The sequence below is a fragment of the Phlebotomus papatasi genome, chromosome 2, assembly GCF_024763615.1.
Source record: "Phlebotomus papatasi isolate M1 chromosome 2, Ppap_2.1, whole genome shotgun sequence".
Lineage (NCBI taxonomy): Eukaryota > Metazoa > Arthropoda > Insecta > Diptera > Psychodidae > Phlebotomus > Phlebotomus papatasi.
Genome location: NC_077223.1, coordinates 103,815,015 through 103,838,958, shown reverse-complemented (window position 1 = coordinate 103,838,958; position 23,944 = coordinate 103,815,015). Strand labels below are relative to the sequence as shown.

Below are 23,944 nucleotides of genomic sequence, written 5' to 3'. Positions count from 1 at the left end.
TAATGGCCACCGGAAGTCAAGGACCACCTTATTTTAAGTTCTGGACTTCCTTGAAGACAAATTATCGCTATCCACTCGGGTTTTTAGGCTATACTATCAAAATGAATGCCAATGTGTTTCTGGAAATTGTCCTGAAAGGAGTGTTGGAGTCGTGAACAAACTGAAATTTTAGTAAGAAGCAATGGAAGTTCGATCAAGACACGACAACGTCTCAGAAATCACGCTCCGAATAAGATTTGGCTAAAAAAAAAACGTTTCGCACTTCATTTTGGGAAAACAATGACCTCCACAATTCTTAGATGCAAAATCGTTTGACTTCTTTAAAAGAGACATTTTGTTGGTCAATGTTAGGACTAAAAAGTAGCAAAGTATCAATAAGCTGATGACAGCCCTTCCTCATGAATAGCAGGACATTCAGAAGACTCACATTCGTGCAAACTAAGATACATTTGCTGACAAACTTAAGACCATATAGTCAAGTCAAAATAAGATCGTATTGAACAAAACCGATAATATTCTAAAATTTTGATGTATTTACTACCATTTTTTCTTTATTTCAAAAAAGTTGAACAAAAAATGAGGATAATATACCGCTTTAGTTTATTGCATTTTTTTCAGCCACCCTGTATATCCCTATTTCTTTTTCCCCTGTGATTTTCTAGTTTTTCCATTTAAATCGTTGAATATCCTTTAAATTCATGAAAAGGATTGTTTGTAAGGACACGACTCCCATATATAAAAATTCTTCTGAAAAAAAGAGTAAGGATCTCTGAAGATCTTAGGATGCTAAAAGTATCGTTATCTAGCAGGCAGATAGCAGAGACATGATCATGCCTTGTAAGAGTGTCATTAAAGATGACACCAAGATTCCGAGCATGATCTGATACAGGGATAGACTCGCCAGAGAATAAAACGGGGCTAGGGGACGGCTTAGTTTGCCTATTTCCAATCACAAGGAAAAGGGACTTTTTGGGATTGAGAACCAATCCATTAGAAACAGCTCAGTTCTCTACCATGGACAAGCTATTATTAATAACAGCAAAAGCTGCAGCAGGAGCTCGAGGATCGTCAGAACAATAAATCTGAAGATCATCAGCATAAAGGTGATGCTGAACATGCGGAATCTGAGACGGAAGATCATTAATGAATAACGAAAAGAAAAGCGGCCCAAGAATAAACCCTTGCCCCACACCACGAGAAAGGATAACTGAATTAGACAGGCAATCATGCAGTTTAACACATTGAAACCTGTCCGTGAGATATGAACGGATAAGAGTGACCGCTGATGAATCAAAGCTGAATATAGAAAGAAGCTTCCTACAAAATTTAAGGTGAGGAAGGCTATCGAACGCCTTTGAAAAATCGAATAAGACGAGAATACAGAAGCGTGAATGATCCAACTCAGAAGCAATGTCGTGATGAACTCTAAGAAGCGCAGAAATGGTATTATGACCCCGTCTAAAACCTGACTGAAAATTTGGTAAGAAGATTATTATTGACCAAGTACGACTCCATCTGAGACTTGAGGAGTAACTCGAGAGGTTTAGAAATTGCGGGAAGAATTGTGATCGGCCGGAAGTCAGAGACAGAAGCAAGTTTTTTGGGATTTTACCTCCCTAAGTTCATTTTCCTCCAAAAATGTCCAACTTACCGGGCTTCCGGTTGATGAAAGAGTCGATGGAGGCACAGGAGATGGGCTGCTGATGGTGATTTTTGTCTTGGCTGTCCTCCAGTGTTTGTCATAGCGAATCCCAAAGAGCACAATAAAGTACTCCATAAGAGCCAGAAAGACAAAGAGTGTGCAGGAAATCAGCCACACTTCTATGCATTTCAGCTCCAGGGCGTCCGGAGAATTGTTTCGCACTGTATCAAACATTGTCACGAGTGAGAGTAGTGTAGTTACCAGTAGAACCATTCGGCCAGGAACAATCTCTGGGACAACCACAAAACTGCCCCAGCTCATGGACACAAACAGCGTCGATGGGAGATAGTTTTCCAGCAGATAGCTCTTCACTTCTCGCGACAGCGTGATCTCCAGGCGGGCTGAGCAATGATCCGCTGAGGGTTTAGCAAGATTTTTAGTCCAGGCAGGTAAGAAACTTTGTTTCAAATAACTCACCGTCGCCGTAGTTGATGATCTTTGGTTCAGGATCAGTCAGGAAGGAGACAACGTAGCGTGGCAAGCGGAAGAATCCATCTCCGAAGTCATGTGGAAAGGTCAATGGATTGTCCTTTTTCCACCGGAAAGTCATATCTTTCACGGGATACTTATCTAAATAATAAAGAAAAATGTTTCAATTAATGCGGAGATATTAGAATTAGATCAAAAAGAAAAAAACTTCTATCTTGCCCGCCTTGTACTTCAAGAAAATTAGCTAAAAAATAGTAAATTAAGCTATTTCAAAACCTGCTCCAAATGGAAATTTTTCGCTACTCCAAATGGAAACGTCACTGTTTTCATGATAAATACAGTACTTAATTACTATATTTATATATTTTTTATACATCAGTTTCATTATTTAGTTAATTTTGCTCCAAATAAGGCGAAAATCTATTCACATTTACAAATTTTTATTTGTTAATTTCTTAGAAAAATTAAAAGTGTATCTTTTCACCATCGAATTTTTCATCGATCGACCATGTTTTCCAATGAAAAACACAATAATGTGACTTGTTTAACATTTATGTCATATTTCTGGCTAATTTTAGTTAAATTAAGTGCTAATTTTTATTGTTAACGGTACGTGAAGTTTTCAAATGAAAAAATTACCTATTTCAGTAAAGTGCATTGCTTCATTTTGAAATCTCGGAATACCCGACACTTTTTAAAAGGAGGAAAATAATCTAATTTTGTGATTTTTTAATAGGTTAGTTTGAAAATTGAGGTTAAAATATACATAACCTTAAATTTCCAGTATGTAAGCAGTTTAATAGGTTATTTTTGATTGAGTTTTAACATTATAAAATGTAATTAAAATTATTATCTATAACATATTTAGACAAATATTCTGATTATAAAGTTTTAATTTTCATTCAGAGCTCATCCTTGAACTTATTACAGTAGACTCTCTCTCAATGCATATGGGGCGAAATGTCATCCGGTTTATCGATAGATTTGGGCGTCAAAGCCTTCGTAAATTCCACAAAAAGCGCTTAATTATAAAAAATCACGATAAAATAGGAAGAACTACAGCGAATTTGAGAAATTTGCTTCATAATTAAACGTGAAAATTGTCAACAAAATTTTTCGCCCGATTGAAAAAGAGCCGATTGAGTGAGAGTCTACTGTAATTCGGGTGACTGTTGCATTTTAGTTTATTAACTATTTTTACGTTTTGAATATCTTCAATGGTTATTTTCAAACTTGTTATGGTTTCTTTTAGTTTTATCGAGATTATTTATCATTGACAGTTTTTTTTATGGTATTTTCAGTGATTATGATGAGTATAGAAGTTTAATATAAGCTATGTACGTAAAAAAATCGTTGAATTTTGAACAGTTTCATACCCGATAATTTAGATGACATTTCCTCCAGATTTATATTTGTGAGGCAATAAAAAATCGTATTCATCTGGGCTATTATTAAATTTTTGTTATTCAGAATAATACATTTTTGAGGTTTCTAACCTATTACTTTCTAACCTATATTAAAAAAAATACAGAAAAACCTTAATTCGAATTACATCGATCAACAAATTACAAATTTATAAACTACAATCAAGCAGAATATGGCTAAGATAGACAGCTTATTTTGAAATAGTGGGCTATGTTCATTCTTATTAACTTAAGCTAACATTGTTTTAATATAACCTGTCTAATTTTAAAATTTTCTGTCTGGAATTATTTGTCATTTGGTTATAAAGGCAATATTAATTAAGTTTTTTGTCTTAAAAAGCTTTTGGTTGGATGTTGTAAAGTAAAATATGCAATCGAGGAAACATAACCTTGCTAATAAACGTTTAAACGAATCATAATATTTTAAATTGGCAGAAAAACTTGCCGTAGGGAAAAGAATGCTACCTTCATACGACTGAATTCGATTTAACCCATGAGTTTTTTAGCATTTGACTAGCTATTAAAACATAATATTATAATGAGCTAAAATTAATTTTAAAAAAAATATTGAAAAAGAATGAGTTGTTCGAAGTTTGAGTCGTCCGAAGGTAGTGTGCCTTACCCTAGCTTTATCTCTTCAAATCTCAAATCAGTTCTAAAAGAGTGCATTCTACGGAAGATCTATTTTGATTTTTTGAGGTTAGATACATCATAACCTCACATTTCAACATTTTTCTTAGGTTAAAAATAAATTGAGACTCAATGATTGTTTTGATATGCTTTTTCTATGGGTTAATCAAAAAGGTTATTTTCGTGAGATTGCGTCTTAAATAGAAACCTTAAGTGCTGTAAGGAGTTAGCATCAGTACTTACAACTACTAAAATCCACACGGCATTTTTGCACATCGAGAGGATAGAGGACGAAATTCATGTCACAGTTGATGATGATTGTTGCGCTATAAAATTAATAATTGTAGCAAATAAAAAAGAAGAAGAAATAAATCAATGTATATAGGAGTTACATGAATTATTTATTGATTTGAGTGACGAACCCAATGCGAAGATTTATTGTGCTGTTTCCATACAGTCTGAGACTTGAAATTTCCTCAAAGAGCTTTAATAGTTTCATCTCACGCAACTGCCGAATGTACAAGTCAGGAATCTTTAAAGAAAAAATATTCCAATTTATCCATCTCTTTGTCACAATTTCTTTGAGTAGTAATGTCTCACCCAGATGCGATTTCGCTCCTCGAGTGTAAGCTCCAGAAAGCCATTTACGCGAAGTTCCTCATCATCGAGACGAGCCGGACGGATACGGATGTCTTCCCATGTCATCTGCAGGAAAACATCAAAAGACACTTCCTGCAAGTTACACAAAACATTTATCTTGCTAAAGGCATACTGAATTATTATTTTTTTCATTTCGAGGAAGAAATTGCAACGTTTTTAACCAAGAAATACTGAAAGCTTTTCTGAAGATTTTTCTGAGGAAAAGTTTTCAACAAGTTTTCTAAACTTTTACTCAGGAAAAACTAATGTAAATTTCCTCAAAGGCACAGAAAGTTAGAGAAAATCTTGCCAAAAGGTCTCAAAATTTATGAGGAAATAAAAAAAACTCTTCAAGACGTTTTCCACTTGGGTAATGCGGTTTTTATTGGATTTTTATTGCATTGCTTAGAGAAATTTGCTGCAATATTCATCAATCATTTTATCGAATGTATGAATTTGCATTAGAAAATGATTTGAAATATTTTATTTCAAGAGAAAAACATTAAACGAAAGTACTCACCTCTTTAGTCTCATCTACTCCAGAAATTCTATTGACGAGTAAGGAGATAGACACTTCTGTGAGAGTATCTGAAAAAATGAACAAAAAGTCTGTGAGAGTTTTGATTAGAAAAAATGATCAAATTCGCAAAAATGAAACTAAATATTTAGAGAATTACTGTATCAGCGTTTTACTACACAGAAAAAATATTTTGTAAAATTGTTCGTAAATGTTTGTGAATTCTTATTGAGGACTTACAGTAGAACCCCGCTATGGTCCACAATTTATCGACCGTTGATTTCAGAACACTGGCTGATTTTAAGTTAGGTTATGTTTTTTAGTACGCGACATGCAATGTTGTCATAATTATTTTAATGTTTTTGACAAACTTAATTGAGCAGTTGTGATAATTGTGATTCATAATGAAGAGAGCGAGGACAAGTATCACAATGGCAAAGAAACTGGAAGTCGTCGAGCAATTTCAATACTAAATGTCGTTGATAATTTTAAAAAATGACATGGACTATAGTGCGCCCCAAGTGTCCAAGTGTTCGAACACTCTGAAAACCTGGAGCGCTATGCCATCATTTTTATTATTAATATTATTATTATTAAAAAAAAATGTTTAAAAATATGTTTAAAAAAATGTTGTAGTAGGGGAGACCGGGGAGGTTTGGGACACTTTTTCATGTTTTGACTTTGAGACACTATTCTAATAAACCACGATAGTGTGTTACAATTTCATTGCGGTCTATAGGATACTTATGGGTATTGACTTTATAAAAAGTACTTGATAGAACTTGGAAAACAACTAAGTTTTCTTGGAGAAGATAAAACATTTTACTTGACGCTTTGTCCCAAACCTCCCCGATGTGGGGCAGTATGGGACGCAAAAGGGGATGTTTGGGACGCGTTTTTTCTCGCATAATTTGTATTACTGGAACACGTTAATTAATTTTAAATACCAAATTAAAAATATTTCTGATAGAAATAAAAATGTTTTATCTTTTATTTACACTTAGAAATTAATATCAATTTTATTTGTACAGTAGAGTCATTTATTGTCAATCAATTATTTAAAGTGTTTTCTTGTTATTTTCCATCTACCTTTCTTTTCTTTTTTTTTGTTCTAAATATTGCAATCATGATTATCAAATTCCTCAGGCGAGTAGATTTTCTTGCAACTCTTAGTTTTGAACTCATTGATGGATTCCTGTTTGATTTTACGACAATTGCATTGTACCTGTTTTCTCATTATTTCTCTAAATTAGCTCTCGCCTTGCCTTTTCTGGAGAACTTGTTCGAGAAATTTTCGAAAAAATGGTTTTTAACTAGATTGGGCAAAGATCGAATATCCTCTGAGAAGGAATTATTGATTCCCAAGACAATGATGGTTTAATTGTCCCTGTAGTTAGAGAAATCTGCTGTACTGATAAACTTTGCCCAGTAGAAACTGGACATTACTCTTCATTTTGACAATAAACAATTGCATACCACCTACAATCTTGTCGAAAATCAACGTCCCATTCATCCCTTTTCAGGTGTCCCAAACATCCCCACGTGTAGTTTTGGTATTTAAAACCTTTATGTAAAAAAAACAAGAGAGTATAATCTCTGAAACTTTTATAAAAATATGTTCCCAGATTACACTGCTACCTAATGAGATAAAAAAGTTTTGATTATATATCGCTGATATAAAATACAAAGAGGAAAACTGAGACGTCAAAATATACAATTTTTATCAATTTTTAAAAAAAATGTTCATAGAATTAAAACAATAAAACTGAGGATATCCATTCTTTTAGTCAAGATACATCTTAATATTGCCTACGATACAGTAATGGTTAAATCCCATTAAGGGGAAAAGCTCATAATTTTGTCCAGTTCCTTATTTTGGACACTTTGAGGATAACATTGGACACTAAAAATAAATTGATTAAAATGATGGATTTTTATTCCAATATTTGATGAATAATGAATTATATCTAAATATTTGTTCTTTTTGGAAGATTTTAACACTAAATACGTTAAATTTTGAATATGATTTGAGTTGAAATTGCCTTGTTGAAAATTCAGTGTGAGCAATTGCTTACGAGAAATATGACAGAACTTCTTCTTTACTTCAGTCTTATTTAGCTGTGGTGAAGTACTAACAATGTTTCTTCGGTTTTTTTGAGTGATATTATTGAATACTCATTGAATATTGTGTTGATTCACGTTAGTGGTGATTTGTACATTTGATCTGAAGTGAGATTTGTCTAGTGAATTAGATTTTTCGTGTGAAAAAAGGGAAATATTTTAAGACATTTACCAGTGAGGTGATGGCTCTTATTTTGGACAGGTGTTTTTCTCACGAAATTTCGTGCAGTTTTTGCTTTTGTGATGACTAGATTGGACAAATGCCTGGAGAAACAAAGGAACAACATCTCTACGAACGAGATGTAGCGAGAAATGCCTTGAAAGGCTCCCGGAAAGGCCAGGGAATGAGCGAATCCGCACGTACTTGGAGTACCGAAGTCAACTCACTTTAATGAATGATATGGAAAGTTTCCGGGCTTCTGTGACATTCTACGTTTCCCTTACATGAACAGGAAGAGGACTTGGTAAGATTGGTTCATCAAATGAAGAACAATGGGCATCTTATTGAGGCGGATTAGCTGTCCAAATTTACAGCCAAGTTGGCCAAATTAATAAACAAGTTGTCCAAAATAAGAGCCAAAGTCACCTCTACATTTCAATTCATTTTTAAACGTATTAAAACTAATTTTAATAAAAATAAGACGATAAATAGCTTGCTAAGTTTCTAAACAACCCTTCTGAAAAGAGAGTAACAAGAAATGTCAATTAGTATTGAAAATATCGCACTTCAAACTTGGAACTTCGATGCTTATAAGCAGACTGTCCAAAATTATGAGCCCTTACCCTATTTCAAAAATTAATTGAAAAAAATCGTCTTGTCCCATACTACCCCTGTCCCTCCCCGGTCTCCCCTATTCTTTTTTATTGGTAATTTGCAAAAAATTATGACCGAATAATTGTACAAAGTTCAGTTAAAAGCTTTGGTATAGATGACTACCTTTGTGACCAATAGAAGACGATTTAGTAACTACCGGAATTTATGGGATTATAATATGAGTTATTAATCGAGAAAAGATGTGTTTAGAATTTTTCCAGAGCTTTTAGCCCTGACCGTGAAGATATTTGTGAAAGTTTCTCAATACCCTTGACCTGATTGGCCTTCACGTGAACTTCCACGATGCTCCCTCTTTGGATGCATAAAAACACCTTTTGCAATAATATTGATTAAATATAAATATAAGGTTGACGGGGGGTGAGTAGTATACTTATTTGTCTAAGATATGAAAATGCTCACGAAGGTGGTGTCTTATTCTTTAATGCGGATGTGTACACCGTCTGTCGATCAACTTTTCCACCCTTGCAATTTACTTAGTTGCTCTTGCAGTGTCTAATAACAGCTCATCAAACAATTCAATCAAATCGATTTTATCATCTGGACTTTCACTCTTTGATTTACCGCCAGAAGCATTTCCTGGAAGTTTTGCTTAATTGCTGAGCAAACTCAAGCATGATAAATTCCTGAAAAAGCACTTGAGTGATGTTTTGATTGCATTCATTCATTCAGGTGCTTGCACATCCCTCAAATTACCAATTTAATTAATTATGGTCTTTTGATCTTTGTATCAAAATACTCTGAAGTTTAGTGCTAGAAATTGTTGCACTACATCCGGAAAATTTCATGAAAGTTGTTGATATTGTGGAAATCCGGGTCAAAAACGAAATGATTAACTTTAGTCAAGTATTGTGGCAATGTAGTTTTCTCATGAGGCCAAGACTCCAAAATAGAATCAACAGACAAGAGTTGTGAGATTTGTCAAGAGGTCATAAAGCGATTATTCCTAACTCTTTGTTCTGTTTTATTCCTGCCGAAAATATCACGACGGGGTGCTATTTTTTTTCCTCTCAACCCCAAAAGCTCCAACCCCTAATCCGTGGGGAGTGTGAAAGAGGATTAATTAATAGAATTGGCCAGGAGAGCAAACTCCACCCAATTTACTATCTCTTTGCACAGCAATTGATGGGTAAAAGAGCATAACACGTGTGCAGAAGAGGACAATGTTCCAACATCATTGTACTCTCATGGGGAAGCTCTCACCAGTCTCTAATTGTTATTTTGACTACCCTGGCGCATTAATACTATACTCCTCGCGACTTCAATGGCTATTTTTAACCACTCACGCATTCCCCAAAGGGTTACATTTTTATTAATTAAATTCCACTGGTCATTGGATGAGATAGGGGAATGGTATTGTAATAGAATTGCTGCATAAATACTCACTTGGTCGCATATTCCTGTCGTAATCGTCAGACACGGAAAAGCTTGGCTTCAATAGGCGAGAATTGATGGTGCTTGAGTGCTGGAACATCATCGAGAAGATTGCACTGGAAAAGCCGGAAGACATTTTCAATATTCTATCGCTCATTTTACATTATAGGGGCAAAGGTACAATTAGATTTTTTATTTATAAAATTTTGAATATTTATTGCTTGTATTAGAGAATACTAATCAATTTTCAAAAACCGATTCTGCTCTGGCACACCTTTTAGATTAAGAAAATTTCATGTAATTGAAATTCACATCTCTTTTTTTCTTAAAAGCTTAGCATATCCCAAATAGCAATTTGGAGTAAGATTACCGTTGGATGTATGTATTCTGGATTCCAAAAACAGGTCCTATGACGGTCGTCAGAGAGTCGAATGACGGAAAGTGGGGAATAATATGACGGTAATTACGGAAGTCATTTGGCGTCATAATAACTCCGAAATTACCCGCCTACGACTAAAATATGACGCCGACTTCCAGTGTACTAATAAAAATTCTTCTCCTCACTGGATATATTTGGAACTATTCAGAGCTGTGAATTCGCAAAGTAATTGACATTTTAGCATGTTTTCTCAACAATATAATAGTGTACATTGGGAGGAAAAGCTCCTTCAGTAGAGATGTGTGTTGTGATTCGAAAAAGTACAATGCCGACAGAAGTTAAGTGAAAATTAGGCAATATTTTTCATGATAAACACACAAACACTTTTTTTTTGCAAAATGAAATTTTGTGATTTAGGAGTTTGCTCCAGTCTCTGGAGTGTCTTGTGATTAAAATTTTGTGTCGAAAAGACCTAGGGTGGAATCACCAGTTCTCGCCACTTACATTGAAATCGCTATTTTTCGCAATTTATGAAATAAATGAGTCGCAATTTTTTTGTATTGTTTCTGCTTCTACGCATAGAATCGAAAAATAATAATTATTCGTTTTGGATTCACGATTTTGATCACTTTTTAGAGCAATATTTTAAGCAAGTGCATCGAATCCAACATCTCTTACCAAATGTACTAAGTGTCGTCAAATTTTGATCAGGCCAAAAATACCTATTTGGGTAAATAATTTGTCTATTGAATATTTAATTGCACTTGTGGAATACATAAAATTTTTATTTAGTCAATTAATATTTCATTTTATATTATTTTTGTATAAAAATGAGGCATGGCGAGAAGTGGTAATATTCTGGAATTGATTTTACCACCTGTCGCCATATCTTTTCAATAGGCGACGCTAACTTCACTTCGTACATTCTCAGTTGTTAAATCTGCATTGTTTACTTTCTGCAAAAGCCCCATTATTTGATTTCTCTAATAAAAGTGAAGAAAAATCATTTAAAGAGAGTAATAATAAAGTGATCACAAGGAAAGAGAAATGGTGAATGTATTCTTTTCATAGCATTGCCTAAAATAACCGAGTGTGGTTCTTTTCAAGTGGGTGGCGAGAAGTGGTTACAAATTTTACAAAACTGGCGAAAAGTGGTAAAAAGTGGCGACGAAATGGTTATTTTCGCATTATTAATAAAAATTAGTTTTTTAAGTAGTCCAGCGTTATGTTCTAGGATTATTGTTTTCACGTATCTAGAGCCAATACATCTAAGTAACTTTGTGTCAAATTTGACTTATCTTGTAACAAGGATTCAAAAGTTATGATTAAATGAATTTAATTTTTTCCTAAACATGGCGATAGCCGGTTATTCCACCCTATTTAGTGAAAATTTTAAAAGATTTTTTTGTGTTGTTGCCATCCAATGGGAAAATTTTTTACATGTCGGATGGCTCATTCAGCAATAGGCGAACGGCAAAAATCTTCGCAAATGTGTGTAGTGAATTAGGGAAAAATTAGAGAAATTTACAGAGAAACGTAGTAGAAAACGATGGAAAATGTGAAGAATTGTTGAGAAAATATTGTCTACAGTGGTAATGCAATACAAAGTTTTGAAGTGCACTCAACGTCTTCATTCAAAGTGTGTACCTCGATTTCGTACCTATGTACTAGAGAAGGACGCCAAATGCATTGTTTTTGGCGCGTCATTTTTTCGTACGAAAAAATACCGTCATTTGGAGTCGCTTTTGTTACTACATGGTAGAGTAAATTTTAGAACCGTAAAATAACTATTATATTACTACAGTAGAGTCTCTCAAATCTGAATCTCTCAAATTCGAACACCGTTTGGATTCAAAATGTCAATTGTGAGGTTATGTTAGAAAGTTCGTATTCTAGGTGAATGAAAATCATATTTTTGTGCTTCTTCCTGAATGTTTACATACATTATGGTCGTGTAAAATGAAAAGAAAGTATGTTACCACTAAAACTTTCGAGAAAGTAAAGAGACTTTGATTCAAAATACAATTTAATCCCACACAAATTTCGTTAGTTTTGAAAAAATCGTTCGAATTTGGGAGGTGAGAAATGTCAAAAATACCCCCCGAGCGTTCGAATTTAGAAGACTCTACTGTAATTCAATCTTGAGTAATGCTGTGACCAAAATTCGACGCGAATATGACTAATTTTTAAGATTCCAATTAGGAGTAATTTTTTTGACCATTTATTAACCAGTCATTTTTGAGTCAGAGTAGTTTTTTGCGGATTGGGGGTTTCAATCGGTTTTTAATCGGTAATGAACCGGTTCAAAACCAATAAAAAAATTTTATCCGAAAATCAATCCTATTACTTTTAAAACTATAATATTTTGGGGGATCTTTTGAGAGATTTATGAATCGGTTCAAATCGGTTGAGAACTGGTTTTTTTTTTTTTTGTTTTGTTTCCCCCCTTACCTGTCCCCCCTTACCAAGGTCTTAGGCCTTTAGGCCTATTCTGACCAGTATCCTGTGTAGAAAATCCTTTAAAAACCAAAAACGTCCACAAAAATATATACCAAAATCATCAATCTATAAAATTAAAATATCTCCCAAATACTGAGGAAAAACAATAAAAATTTAAGACGGGAACCTTACACATTATTGAGAACTGGTAAACGGTAAATGAGGCGAAAGTACTTTTGCGGTATAGTATCTAAGTCACGAGTTTGAGCATTTCGAAAAGCCTAGGATGCTTTGCAACCCCTCTTTTTCACTATTTTAGACCAGTTTTCAGTAAATTTCGTTTTTTGGAGTTGTGCCCCTGTGGTTGCAAATGAGCGATTGTATTAAACCGTTTCATTAGATAAATTACTCATTTAACTGAACGCTCGCAATTCCTCCGTGGAAGCAATATCGATAAGGCGGTTAACATGCTTTTCTAAAATGAGTTTGCAAATTTTTTGATGTGTTTTAACAATCTATACCTAAACTGATACATCGATTTAGGGGTTCATTAAACCCTTTTGCAACCCTGAAAATTCTTGCATGTGGAGTAATAAATGCTTAGGATTCTTTTGTGTGCCTGAGGAAGCGAACCTTGAAAATTTTCCACAAATATCATCTTTTTCTCCATTGAAGTTTAGCGACAAATTGTCAGAAGGATAAAAGCTCGTATCTTGTTGCAAACTTTCAACGACTCTTTTTTTTTCTCTTTTCCAAGGGAATAAGTTTCTTGGGAATGTTGCGATTAAATTAATATAAACAGAAAGTGCTGAAGAATGGAAGGTATTTGGATATCCCACTTGAGATGCTTTTATATCAATTTAGGGCATCGATGGTGAAATCCGTGCTGGAGAATTGTGCTCGTCATCCTCCAACTTTTCCATTTTATCGAAATAACTTGCATGTTAATTGTGAGTTTATGCAAAATCATACAAAAAAAAGGGAAAATTAACACATTACAAAAGAGAGCTTTACAATTATTAAATAAATACGGGGTATAGCAGTTTTTTTTTTGTGTGCTTGCTATGCAGAAAAAGCACCCAATATCGCATGAGCTTTCTATCCACAACTTTTAGTGCAGTGTAATACAATTAATTTGGCATTAAAAACCAAAATGAAAAGGGATGGTATGAATTTGTTGGAAGTTTTTGAGAGATTCACCGTTCTCCTTAATGTCAAGTCATCACGATATTGAATTTATTTCTGGTATTTATTTTATATGCACGTAAAAAAACATTCAAGTTCAACAATTTGAGGCACAATGAGCTTTTTTTTGCAAAAAAATAAGAGATACAAATCATGCAGGAAATTTTCTTGCTTTTCTGCCCTTCTGCCCTTTCAATCGCGGTGAGAAATTCAATTATCTTAAAACCCTTGTAGAAAAATGATTAATGAGTGACTGGAGAGGTTCTATATCGATGTCTGATACCAAGATAGAAAGTCTGTGGGATATTTTTGTAACAACTTCTTATGAGGGTTGAGACATTGAAACTGCCTGAATGAAAGTTATTTGAGCTTTTTTTTCTCTATTTATTTGCGTAGGTTCCTTTCTTACTTGGAAAATTAACTTTCTACAGCAAACTTCATGATAAAAAGTTTTGCAAAAGAATGTCTTTGAGGACTCTATCATAGGAAGAATTCATTCACCATTAAAACTTCCTTTTGAGCTTTCTCATTCTATGGGAGCTTTTATGTTTGCAGTGAAATTGCTTAAATGTGCACAACCAAATATAAATCCCCATTATTTACTACAAAGCAATTTTCACATAAAAGAGATTGCATTTAGTTGCGTAAATTCTTGTCTTTTCAGCACAAAATCTTTATTCAAAAGTTTACCACAAATTGAGGATGAAACTCAGCATAATAGTGATTACTGTTGGATTAACACTCTCATAAATGGACAGTTTTGCAGAAAATTATGGAGAGATTGAGTTTGAGATATAAAAGGGCTTGTTTTCCATAAACAGAGAAAATTTTGCTTCATTGGGGATTTTCTAAAGCTCTCAATGGTCGTCTCTCGAGAAAATAAGATAATTTAAAGCACAATATTTTGAGCAATCAACCCCTCCAATTCGATTATAGATAGCACAAAATTACTAAGGTCTTAAAGGTAATTAAACTTTATGGTGCTCAGAAGTTTAGAAAGTTCTCATGAGAAGCTTTGAAATTAAAGATAACTTTAATATTTTTAATGTAGGGGAAAGTGACCATGCTTGATACTGTAAAATGATATCCAAGGTTTGTGATTATTTTCTGATTAACACACAAACCGAAGCGATTCTTCCACTATGACAAAAAAATGTCTCACTTATTAGGTTCATAATCCAACCTCAAATAGTTCCTGGAAATCCTTAGATTTTCCTCAAGAAGAAAATGGAAATTCAGTAGCGATTTTTATACAAGTTGGGTCCGGGGCCTTCCTGTATAATAATTGATTCGACAATTCAGAGGCCCATTTTCACTGCAAAAAAATCACCGGATACAAAAAATTGCACATCAATATTTAGACGGAACTCTAATCTATCTGCTTAAATCGTTTGTAAGACTGGTTATTAGTTTTAAAATCACTTTTATGTAATTTTTCTAAGCCATGTTTTTATGACATTAGGGCGCTAGCGAAAACCATTTTTTCACTTTGAGTCCATGAAAATGTCATTCTGCAACCTTAAAATTCAGGCAACAGGGTTGAAGATTATGTTAATTGTCGATAAAATTGGCGGATTGCAATATGTGTAATTATGAAATAATCACATCTAATGATATAGTTGCCACATTAAAATTATCATTCATGGACCCTTCTTAAAATATAGGATGGCCACAAGTAGAATTTATGAATTTGTCACCACCCACAAAAACAGTGTCCACCAAGTAAAAATATTTTTACATAAATATTAGTACTGATGACCCCTCTATGTGCCTATGATAGTAGTTTTCGTGAACAGCGATATTAATTAAGAAATACTTATGAAATATCATGTATCGAAATTACAGTTTTGGGCCTATTTTTGATTTTTGCTTCCTGAAACTAGGAAAAAAGAGCTAGGATCCTATTTTTTTTAGGAAATGTGAGGCTTAGTACCAGCTATTGAAATATATTGCGATGAGTCATAAATATTGATTAACATAGGAAAAAAATAGTTATTATCAAGCTTGGATCGTATCAAGCATGGTCACTTTCCCCTATTTATTTTAATGGTAATACAGTAGACTTTCGCTCAATCTGCTCTTTTTCATTCGGGAGAAAAAATTTGTTGACAATTTTCACGTTTCATTTTGAAGCAAATTTTCTCAAACTCGCTGTAGTTCTTTCTATTTTATCGTGATTCTTTATAATTGAGCGCTTCTTGTGCAATTTACAATGATTGACTTCCTAATCTCTCGATATTTTGGATGACATTTTGCCCCATATGCCCGATTGAGAGAGAGTCCACTGTATAAAGTTTGTTGCAGGGGCCCATTAAGCCTAATAAAACGTGAAGATATTTTTCATTTTTCCTTGTAAAAATTTTGCAACTATTGCACCGCGACTTAAACAAATTTGCTCGTAGTTCTTGTATTATTTCGGTGAGCATTATGAAATATGTATTTTTTGATAGTTTTTAATGCATGATTTCGAAATATATTAAACTGATAAATCAATTCTCTTTAGGAAAAAACTTGCCAATAATCTTCAGTGCCTCTATGCAAAAACGTATGGAAAAATGCAATGTCGAGAGGCCCCTTGTTTCTTGATTCTTTTCGAAAAATATGAATCATCCTTTAAGAGCGCCCACAGAGCTGAGGTAAGTGTAAATCGCCGAGACAGCGACAACTGAGCGATAACCATTTTTTTACACTTCGTGTCTCGGCTATGACCATTTTTTTTGGTAATTATTGAGGAATTACCATTTTTCGTTCCGAAAGCTCCTAGCGCTCCGAACATTTTTATTCCCGACAATTGCATGAGTGACCGATTATTTTTAAATCATTAAACCACCAAATTGAAGATCTAAGTACACTGAAAATTGTTCATTGATAGAAAATTCTTCCAGGAATGATAAAATAAGCTGAGTTTGCAAAAAATTAAATCTTGGTAATATCAAAATTGTTTACCATTATCGTGATTCTAAAATTAACACTCTGATTGATTGTTATTATTTTATAACAAATAATAAACTTAATCATTAAACCAATGTTTTATTTATTAATTTAATTATTTATATTTTTATTCCTTATTATCATTAAATTAATATTTGCATTTTTTCAGATAATAATTAAAAAATATTCTTTTTTTTCTTAATAAGCTTTAAAATATATTTAAAAATTTCGAAAGGTAATATCAAAAGCATTCCTATAGTACCTATAAATTCCTATAGGTCTTATCCTCTGATATCCAATAACGGATTAAAAATCGCAGTGTTTGGTGGTACCCCTTGTTTGGTGGTGCCCCAGTTTCCCCTATAGCACAGTGTATTCATACTACAAAGTACATTGCAAAATACCTCCATTTAAACAGGCCTCAAAAGTTAATTTATTTTTCAAAGTTTTATTACAGTAGAGTCTCGCTATAGGCCATCGCTCTATAGTCCACAATTTATCGACCGTTGATTTCAAAACACTGATTTTAAGTTAGGTTATGTTTTTTAGTATGCGACATGCATAATTATTTTAATATTTTTGGCAAACTTTATTAAGTAGTTGTGATAATTGTGATCCACAATGAAGAGAGCAAGGACAAGTACCACAATCGCAAAGAAAGTGGAAGCCGAAGAGCAATTTCAATACTAAAAATCGTTGATAATTTTAAAAAATTACATGGACAGTGCGACCCAAGTGTCAAATTTGAAACGAAATATGGACTATAGCGAGACTCTACTGTACATATCTCAGAATTGAAAGGGTATTTTTCAATTTTGTACACCATGATTTTTGTTTCTACGCAATGTATGAATTATTCTTAGTTTTTAAAGAATTATTGAGCATAAAAAGGAAAACCTAGGCTGCAAAAATTAAATATTGAAGGAAATAATAAAAAATGTAAATTTTTAACAAAAAAAAGGTAAAATATTCTTGAAAACAATCTTTGGAACATTCTTTACTTGTAAAGTATGTTCTTTACTCGTAAAGGAAGTTTATAGGGTAATAACACAGCATACAGAAGCTCTATGTTAATGCTTGCTAATTATGTTTGCACCTTAAAATTTAATGGACAGCATATTTATGGTAGTTAAATATTATCCAAAACTGCCTGTCTTGTAGTTCAATTGTTTGGGGTCTCATGACAACTTATTTTCGATACTCCACCAGACCGTACATAGTTGAATATTTTCGATACCATCGACTGTCGATTCTGAAAAATTTAACCGATAGCAGGACTTCCTGTAACTAATAGGGTAAGTGTGCCAAAAATCGGCATAGTTGCATGCAAGCGACAAAGTCTCAAGTTTGAAATGTAATATTTTCAATATAAATTGAATATTTTTGTTACTCTTTTATAAGGAGTGTTGCTTGGAACCTTCCAGACAGTTTATCATTTTTATTTTCTCTAAAATCATTCTTAATACATTTTAAAATGAATAAAAATGTAGACATAGCCTTGGTGCCCTATTTCGGCCACCTTGATTCTCATAGTTCCTTGCCCTTCCGGAATTCTTTTAATGTCTTTTTCAGATCATCTTGCTCGACGAAGCGACATTTTTTGTTATTTTTTTGCATTGCACAATCTCAAGAGAATGCAAAAACTAAAAATTCGTGGAAATTCGAGGAACAAAAAATATGGCCGAAATTGCAAGCTGGCCGGAATTTGGCACACTTACCCTATAGATATTTATCAAGACTCACAGTCTTTTAAGAATGTCACTTAATTTAACAGATATAGATTTATCGATACTATCGATTCGATAGTGTCGAAAAGTTATCATTCAACCCCTTGATTTGTATTCAGAATATATTTACAAAATGGCAAAGAGGGTGTCGGTCAAAATAAATAAGCAATAGGAGGGAGTTGTGGGGCATCTTTGAATCGGGGGACCTTTGAGATCGGGTCTTTCTCTGTTTTTAAATTTAACGAAGCATTATCATAATGTAATTTAGCATTTTAATTGGTTTTGTTAAAAAATACGTGAAAAAACTATTTGAAAAATGTCCTAATTCACATGTGCCCCACTGTCCCCTAATAATTATTATAGTTTTTTTTTAACAGTTTTCTATTTATTTGTGTTTCTTTATCTCAAAGTCCAATAAGGTTTAATAGCGATCGCTTTTATTGAAACAAGTTCAAACCATTTTTGATGGTAATGGTCTTCTAAAGCGGTCTGTAGACTAGGCGTGTAGCCCAGTTCCCGAAGATTTCAAAATCCTAAATAACAAACAAATAAATTAAGTTTTCCAAAATTTAATAGAGGAGAACCGGCATGTTTAGGAACTTTTCTATGTTTTGATTTTAATGCATTATTTTCTAAAACTCATTCATTCATTCAATCATTTATTTTAAACCGCTTATCCCTATTGGGGTCGCGGGCCCATGACATCCAAATTAGCAGCCCACGATTGTCGATCCTACGCCACTTTAGGAAGATGTTCGGGTTCGATCCCAAGACGCTCCAAGGCAAGATTCTGAATTTGATTCAGCCACCTTGTCCTAGCCCTGCCTCGAGGTCGACGCCTCATCACAATGGCTTGCATAGCTTTTCTGGGGAATCTTTATTTCTAAAACTCATAAAATTTAATTTTTTGAAATTTTGTATAGCGCACATTTATTTAAATTAGGGGAAGTGTGCCAAATTTCGGACAGCTTTTAATTTCGGCCAATTTGAGTGTAATTTCGGCCATGCAAATAAATAAATTAAAATTATGTATGATATCTTCAAATAGTCAATGAATTCATTTTGCTTTTAAATATTTATTCATTTTAAGATGTATTAACACAATGACCGTTAAATTTTAGGTATAATTTGAATTTAAATTGCGTTGTAAAAACTCAGTGTGGAAAGAGTCATACAAAAAATGAGACAGATTGATTGTGTTTCTAGTAGTCTTCTGATTTGTGGTGAAGTGCAAAAGGTTTTCCTTCGGTGTTTTTCATGAAAATTGATTAGTTTTCATTAAAGATTGTTTCTGTTTATGGTAATAATGAATCAATCTTAAAATTTCGGGTGAAATTTCCCAGCTGGATTCTGTGTTTCGCGTAAAAAAGTATATACTTTGTGAGCGTCTCTTCGGTGAGGTAGAGTTGCCTATTCCGACAATATCTTTTGTTTTCCTAAATTTCTTTTTCATTTTATATTTTTTTCAATTTCGGAGTTCTACATTGTCCAGAGAAAAAAACCATCGCTTCTATGAAAAATATGATGTGGAAAAGGTCTTAGAAGAGTTGAAGAAGGGCAAATTGCTACGGGAATCTGCGTGTTAATTTGAGATGTTACGCTTCAGGTCTGCAGGACGAATTACACGGAAGATCTCAGGGCTTATGGGTCATATAAACGTATTAAACTAAATATTAAACTCGTTCTGTTTGATGTTTTGAAATTTTCTATCCGTTGCGTTACAAAAGGTGGCCAGAAAAAAGGTGGCCGGAATTTCACTAAAAGTGGCCGGAATACTACCCAAAGCAATGCCCATATTTTTATTAATTTTTCAATAATTTAGGAAGTGATTCAAAGAAAACAAAGATGATAAACTAGTTTTCAAGGTTCCACACAACCCTCCCGAAAAGGAAGTAACAAAAAATATCAATATGAAATAAAAATTATTGAATTTCAAACTTAGGACTTCGGTGTTTATATGCAACTATGCCGAAATTTGGCACACTTACCCTAAATAATCAAAAAATAGTCAGAAACCAGAAGCCGAGAACTACTTATATGTGACTTTTAACACAATTTATTGTACATATTTATCCACCTTGTAAAAATGTAAAATTTTAAAGAATATTTTTATGTGCAGCGCACAATAACTTTTGTTTTGTAAACATGTTTTTGACATTTCAGTGAGAGTGAAAGAGATCTTAATCTAGCCATCTCGTTCACTCTCATGGGAAATTTTGAAAACATGTTTACAAACAAAAGTTATTGTGCGCTGCACATTATTGTTAAAAAAATATAAACAAAAATTATTAAAAAACTGTAAATACAAAAATGTAAAGAAAAAAATACTATGATGGGGATTTCCGTCATTTTCACCCCTCGAAACTGATCACCAACGCTAAGACGGCGACGGTCGCAAATTTTCTAGGGAAAGTGAAAATAGTCCAGCACGTCTCAAACATGCAGGTTCTCCCTTAGATCAGTTTCAATTAAAAATTCAATCCGAAGCCAAAATTTTCAAACATTTTCCAAAACCGAATTAGAAAATTTAAGCTGGTCTGAAATCCGTATAGGAGAAAGTGCCCATGCTTTACACGGTCCCAAGCTTTACAATGACTAAATTTTTCGTATGTTTTTCAATAAATGTGACTCATCATTATCCATATTTTAAAAACTAGGGGAAAGTGACTTGTTTTTAAAATATAGGGTAAATTAAGCTAATTCAAAACATAGTTCTAAATGGAAATTTTTCTGTATTCCAAATGGAAACGTCATTGTTTTCATAATAAATACAATACTAAATTATTATATTTATATATTTTCTATACCACAGTTTCATTATTTAGTTAATTTTGCTCCAAATGAAGCGAAAATCCATTCATATTCACAAATTTATATTTGTTAATTTCTCAGAAAAAATAAAAGTGTACCTTTTCACCATCGAATTTTTCATCGATCGACCATGTTTTCCAATGAAAAACACAATTAGGTGACTGTTGTTTATTCGTTTTGTTTAACATTTATGTCATATTTCTGGCTAAATTTAGTTAAATTAAGTGCTAATCTTCATTGTTAACGGCACATGAAGTTTTCAAATGAAATAATTACCTATTTCGTAAAAAAAGGGTTTTTCTGAAGTGTCTGCAAATGCTTCAATAGGATACCACGGAAATATGATTTTTTTTGGAGAGATTTTCTTATTGTTTTAGATGGGAAAGGAGAAAAGACCAGGATTGAGAACAAATCCTGCGCTCAGGAGCACCTCAACAAGGTTTTAGAAGCCTTTCGTCGCGGTTTCACTTACACTGTTTGTCTCCAATTAGAAACTTTCCCTTGTCTCCATTTGGATTAATTTGTCTCCAATAGAAGCATTTTACGCCCGCGTATTTTTCTTGTATATAAGAAGTTTTCAAGTTATATTTAAAGAATTTTCCCTAAACAATAACATTCCTAGAAGAGTCAAGAAGGAAATTTATGTAATTCTCTTCAGAAAAAAATGAACTTAATGTGTTGAATCTTGTGTCAAAGTTAAAGCGTCTGGATATGGTTTTGAATTAGGGCATTTACCCTATTGCAGAGTCGCATTTAATCAGAAACATAGGAAAAAATTAGTCATTATAAAACTTGGCACCGTGGAAAGCTTGGGAACTTTCCTCTATAGCCTTTTAAACTAAATCTTCTAAATAAGTTCTTCATTTTCTCCTAAACACCAAAGACTTCTCACTATTTAACAGTGATTTTCCGCTTTCGTTCTTATGTTATTGTTTTTACTGCTAAAATACTTTGTTATTCTTGCAAATTACATTTGCCCCGGAATCTAGGCAAACTCATTCCGTTGTTTTTTGATGATTAAATAATTATTATTTTAGTTTAACTGAACCGATTGTAATAATTTAAGGCAGAAAATGAAAGGCCTTAGTATGGTCCTATAACCCCTATAACCCTTTGGAATTTAAAGTAAATAAAGTACTTAAGAGAACTGGTATAGTCGTTATACTATGGTTATTACTTTGAACTTTTAGTCTAAAATTTACAAAAACTTACCAAATCCAGAGATGTCTCATAATCTTCTCCCTTTTGACGTGTCAATCTCGTCTGATATCACAATAGATAACTTCACATTATTAGAAATTCAATTAACTCTCAGTCATTTTACGGTTTCTGGAGGGTTCTTAACCCTTCTTTTGGATCACCATCGTATTCACTTCACTGAAAATCCTATTTTCGGGGAGTCTAAAGGCAGCTTTAAGTCACTTTTCATTTGAAAAAGAAGACACTGTGAAGGCACAAATTGAGGGATTTATTTCGCGGATGATTCTAAGGCCACGTCTGGACTCTTTCTCAGTTCGCGCTCAACTGAAAGCTCCGTAAGCTTCTCAAATTTGCCTCGCGATGTGCTTTCTTTGACGATAAAGCCACATTCTGGGTGGGAAAAAAAGGAGTTTTTCATTGTTGTATCGACAAAAGACTTGCAATAATTTTTCTCCTTTCATTTTTCACACCTCCGCTTTTCGCGCCAAATTTCCTATAAAGCACCTTCTAATAGAGTGGATTTTTTATCCTTTTGTCGGTTTGGGGCATCCTTGTGGAAATCATCATGACTTCCGGTGGTAATTTCAATAAAAAAAAGAGCAGCACTTTTCCATGGTGTTCAGTGGAAAAAGATAATAAATCGGCAGGAAATTGCTTTGGGGGTGTTCTTTGGAGAGACATCGAGAGTTTATTCTTGTGAAGAAGTCACCATTTCGGAAAATATTCCATGGCTTTTCGTCAATTTATTTTGTCGTGCATTTGGCGGGGGGAAAAGCACCACAGAGCTTTTCGAGTGGGGGGGGGGGTTGTATTGGATTTTGAATGTGTATTAAAAGTTTATCACGCGATCATGTAAGAATATAAAATAGCAAGAAGGATGGTTTAGCAGACAATTTGGGCATGAAAATCCTTAAAATCAAATTTCTAGAGGTTTTTATAAAAATAGCAAACAAGATATTTTTCGCTTTATTCATTCTCATTTTTTTTATTAAAAATCTGTCGCACTTTCTCCATGTTTTTTTTTAATTGTAAATGAATAATATTTTTTTTTGTATTTTCTTATCTGTCAGTATTTTTTCATTCAATTTTGACTTCCTGAAGCGTGTGACAATATTTTTGTGTGCTTTTTTTCATTGAATTTTAGCATTATCAATTGTCTTTTCTTTTTTTTTATTTTATGTAGCAACAAGAATTTATTTTTCAACAAGTTATCCATCTTTTGGTTTCTCTGAAGCACTCTCCTTATTGTTGATGATTTTCTCCGTGTTTTTTTTTTGCACCTCCTCTATCTGGTACTATTTACAAAATTTTTCGTAAATTGATTTATTTTAAAATGGTATTTTTTCTGCAATAGTTTTTTTTTTTTTTTAAATTGATTCAATGAAGCAAAAAGTCACAAATGTACACAATATTATGGCATTCGTTTTTCTTTATTTGATATTCATTTATAATTCAAATATTTATCGAATCTATGATTTCCCTTTATTTATAAAATTACATTGAGGCAATTTCTATTTTCCATTTTGCACCTTTTATTTCAATAAAAATTTGCAGGGCTTGTTTTTTCCTTTAAAATAGATTAAAACACGAAATTCTATTTTTTT

At 33.2% G+C, this 23,944-nt stretch overlaps 1 protein-coding gene across 2 annotated transcripts in view; it reads right to left on the bottom strand.

Moving 5' to 3' along the window:
* The window catches only part of LOC129800536 (glycine receptor subunit alpha-2-like), a 26,580-nt gene extending 2,636 nt beyond the window's left edge, over positions 1 to 23,944 (bottom strand). Inside the window, exons 1-8 of one of the 2 annotated variants that reach the window (XM_055845000.1) lie at positions 22,353 to 23,944; positions 9,681 to 9,784; positions 5,345 to 5,412; positions 4,786 to 4,917; positions 4,608 to 4,717; positions 4,429 to 4,511; positions 2,120 to 2,272; positions 1,652 to 2,058 (exon numbers count right to left, since the gene is read on the bottom strand). In XM_055845000.1, coding sequence (XP_055700975.1) covers positions 1,652 to 2,058; positions 2,120 to 2,272; positions 4,429 to 4,511; positions 4,608 to 4,717; positions 4,786 to 4,917; positions 5,345 to 5,412; positions 9,681 to 9,784; positions 22,353 to 22,372 — 1,077 coding nt within the window. In that variant the 5' untranslated portion in view covers positions 22,373 to 23,944. The remainder of the gene's footprint in view (positions 1 to 1,651; positions 2,059 to 2,119; positions 2,273 to 4,428; positions 4,512 to 4,607; positions 4,718 to 4,785; positions 4,918 to 5,344; positions 5,413 to 9,680; positions 9,785 to 22,352) is intronic. The other variant, XM_055845001.1, reaches the window with a different exon arrangement.